General features: G+C 37.0%; 1 protein-coding gene across 1 annotated transcript in view; it reads right to left on the bottom strand.

Moving 5' to 3' along the window:
* Positions 1-667: 667 nt before the first annotated feature.
* LOC101514449 (uncharacterized) overlaps positions 668-4,169 on the bottom strand; it is a 5,287-nt gene continuing 1,785 nt past the window's right edge. Inside the window, 3 exon segments of the mRNA XM_073370957.1 lie at positions 668-3,010; positions 3,013-3,718; positions 3,796-4,124. Coding sequence (XP_073227058.1) covers positions 2,103-3,010; positions 3,013-3,718; positions 3,796-4,124 — 1,943 coding nt within the window. The 3' untranslated portion in view covers positions 668-2,102.

Raw genomic sequence — 4,169 nt, forward strand, 5'->3', positions numbered from 1 at the left:
ACGAAGCAGATGAAACTCCTAAAATTAATTAGGAAAGACCAGAAGAAAATTCTTCAGCGCTTCACTCATTTTCAGAATTCTTTGGTTCAGTTTGGGCTCATTCTTGAATGGGTTACCAAACACTTGGTTCCTACTATTGCTCCTGGAGATCATCCTCCTGAGCTACCAGCCCAGCCAAACTCTGATGTTCCATCTCCTTCATCCTCATCAGATGACCCAGCCTCCTCAGATTAAATCTGCTATTATTTCTTTTTGCTGCTGCCAAATTCAGGGGGAGAATGATTATGTTTTTATGTTATGTTTTATGTTTAGTGATTAAGTTCATGATGTTAAAATTGTTTTGATATTGTTGTGTTGCTTATGAACCCATGTTTATGCTTTGTTGAACAAATCTTTAAATTATTATCTAATTATCATGATGTCATTTGTATGATTAGAATCATGTTATTTCAACACTTTGGCATACATTTAGGGGGAGTAATGATTTTTAGTTTTAAAAATTATTACACATATAATTGAGGGGGAGCATAAACATTTTATCTTTGTCTTATTTAAAATCATAATCATTTAAATTTTGTCATCATCAAAAAGGGGGAGATTGTTGAGACAAAATCTCTCAAATGATTTTAATGATAACAAAATTACTTAAGAGATTATGATTGTGGTTAATGACTAACATGTGCTCTTGAGTGTATTCATTTAAGTTAATAGGTCATTAATCATTAAGGAAAAAAAAAGGAAAAAGTAATTCTTGCCTGAGGATGGAAAACCCTCGTGAGGATGGAAAACCATCGCGAGGATAGAAATTGCTGCAATATCCCCAGATCTGGACAATCTGATTTCTCACCAGAATAATTGTGTTTATTCAATTGTATATCAATGTCAAACATGAATAAACAAAGCATTCAAAGCAAGAGTCAAAAGGTCAAAAGAAAAAGGTGAATATGGCTAGATCTAGTATGTAAAGGAAAGGCTAGCAAAAGTGAAAGCAACCTATCAAGCATGTGCAAAGGTCAAAATCTGACCATTTAATGGGCTTGCACGTTTTAATGCATAAGGAAGTCAAGTTAGCAAAAGGCAACTTGAAACAAGCCAAAAATGGAAGATCACATGTTGCTGCCAGATCTGATCCTCGGACTGAGTATGACAGTCCTATGTCATAAAGTGGCTTTTTCTCTCTTGTCCACATCACCTCAAAAGATGAAGCCAACTTAGACCTTAAAGACTTCGAAAAATGCAGCTCAGAAACAGCCTTGCACTCTGATTAAAGTGAAAAAGCAAGGACATGTCAAGATCAAAGACTATGCTGCAAGAGGATGGTTCTGCCTAAGCCTAACAAGCTGAGTGGCAGTTTTGTAATTTTGATGAAAACCTTGGATCTTTTGATAATGAGCTCCAACGGTCATCAAGGGCTTGGATCTCTATAAAATGCATACAAGCTCTCCATTGGAAGATACACAACACACTTGCATAAAAAGATCAAGCATCTTAAAGCTTTCAAGAAGCAAATCACATCCTCCCTTATTACTTTCTTTGATCCTACACTATATCTTTGTATATCTTTTGAGAAAGTATTAAGTATCAATCACTCTCATTCTACTTTGTAATTTCCTAGTGAGTGAAGCTTGGAAATAGTTGGAAATTGATTGTAAGCTTGGTGAAGCTTGATAATACACGGTTGTAATCATCCTCGGGTTGAGGATTGATCTGTTTTGAAAGTTAGTGAAATCTCACAAGGGTGTGAGGACTGGACGTAGCCATCTTTGGGTGAACCAGTATAAAATTGTGTGTGTCCCTCATATTCTGCTCCTACTCTTTTACTCAGCTTAGATCTAACGATTTAAAAATCCCATCCTCGAGCTAGCCATCCTCTGCAAGAGGATAGTTTTTAAAACACTTAAAAATTGTTTTTAACAGCAAAATCCCTATTCAACCCCCCTTCTAGTGATATTTAGCTACAACACTCCTATTTTAGCTGAATCACGAAAGTAGTCCTCCCATTTTGTTTCTCCCCAGTTTTGGTCCCCAAACAGAATTTTGGTCCAAAATTTGATAAAATTTCATTTTTTAAAGCCATACTACACCATTTATGATCATATATTTCATGTACAATTGTTGCAAATGAGAACTTGAGGCATGACGTGACTTAAATAAATGCAAAAAAAATGAAATTTCATCAAGTTTTGGACCAAAATTATGTTAGAGGGACCATCAGAATCAACTGAAAAGTCTGAAATTTTACCATTCTGAACACTATTTACCATATTCACCAAGTATGAATCTTGATTTTTAGCTTCTTTGATATCATCAACTATGGGTGGACGAATTTGTACGTGGGCTAAAAGTAATCTCGAATGACCAAGTTCCAATTGAATTCCACTTTCAATAACTTCTTGAAATTCTTTAACTATTGGCCTCTTTACATCTGCTATATGAGCAAGACTGCCCGTGGATTTCCTACTCAAGGCATCTGCAACAACATTTGCCTTCCCTGGATGGTATAAGATTGTGCAATCATAATCTTTCAAGAGTTCTATCCATCTTCTTGGTCTTAAATTTAAGTCTCGCTGCTGAAAGATATACTTAAGACTTTTATGGTCGGTATAAATTTCACAAGTTTCACCATATAGATAGTGCCTCCAAATCTTAAGAGCAAAGATAACTGCAGCCATTTCCAAATCATGTGTGGGATAGTTCACCTCATGCCTCTTGAGCTGTCTAGATGCATAGGCAATAACCTTACCTTGTTGCATAAGAACACAACTGAAACCAACTCTAGAAGTATCACAATAAACTGCATAACTTTCACCACCTATAGGTAATGCCAAGATAGGTGCTGACGTCAAGTACTCCTTCAATTTTTGAAAGCTTTCCTCACATGCATCAGTCCATCGGAACTCAATTTTCTTCTGGGTCAACCTAGTCAACGAAGATGCAATCTTTGAGAAATCCTTCACAAAACGTCGATAATAGCCAGCTAAGCCAAGAAAACTCTGAATCTCCTTCATTTGGTAGGTCTGGGCCAACTCTGGACTGCTTCCACCTTACTTGGATCTACGCTTATTCCATTCTTAGACACAACATGTCCTAAAAATGCCACACTATCCAGCCAAAACTGACATTTTGAGAATTTGGCATATAATTGTTTATCTCTTAAGGTTTGCAAAACCAACCTTAAATGTCGCTTGTGTTCTTCTTTACTCTTGGAATAAACAAGGATATCATCAATAAACACAATCACAAATTGATCCAAGAATGGTTTAAAAACGCAATTCATCAAATCCATGAAAGTTGTTGGGGCATTAGTAAGCCCAAAAGACATAACTAGGAATTCATAATGTCCATAACGCGTGCGAAAAGCTATCTTCGTTATGTCATCCCTCTTAATCTTCAACTGGTGATACCCCGACCGCAAATCAATCTTAGAAAAACATTGAGCTCCTTGAAGTTGGTCAAACAACTCATCAATGCGGAGTAACGGATATTTATTCTTCACAGTTACTTTATTCAATTGTCGGTAGTCTACACATAGCCGCATGGATCCATCTTTCTTCTTTACAAATAAGACGGGTGCTCCCCAAGGAGAAGAACTTGGACGAATAAAACCCTTATCAAGAAGATCTTGAAGTTGTTCCCTTAGCTCTTTAAGTTTTGCTGGTGCCATACGATAAGGAGGTATATATATAGGATGAGTTTTGCTGGAAACCCAGGAAGTTCTTCAGGAAAAACATCTGGAAATTCACATGCTATTGGAATTTTCTCTAATTCCTCTTCAGCAACTTGTGTATCCCTTACCAAGGCTAAGTACGCTTGACAACCTCTTCTCATTAACTTTCCAGCTCTCAATGCTGAGATTGGGTTATGTGGTACCCAACAATGTGCTCCTTGAAATGAGAAGACTGATTGTCCTGGTATCTCAAATTTCACCACTTTGTTATGACAATCCAAAGTGGCATGATGCAAAGCCAACCAATCCATACCCAAAATCACATCAAAACCTATCAAGTCAATAACTACTAAATCTACCGGCAACACCTTGCCATCAATAGTTACATCACAAGAACGATACACCGACTTAGCAAGCAAATTCCCTCCAACAGGTGTAGCTACAACTAAAGGCTCTTCTAAAGAAGATGAACATTTACCAAGACGGGTAGCAAACCACGAGG

The sequence above is a fragment of the Cicer arietinum genome, chromosome 7, assembly GCF_000331145.2.
Source record: "Cicer arietinum cultivar CDC Frontier isolate Library 1 chromosome 7, Cicar.CDCFrontier_v2.0, whole genome shotgun sequence".
NCBI lineage: Eukaryota > Viridiplantae > Streptophyta > Magnoliopsida > Fabales > Fabaceae > Cicer > Cicer arietinum.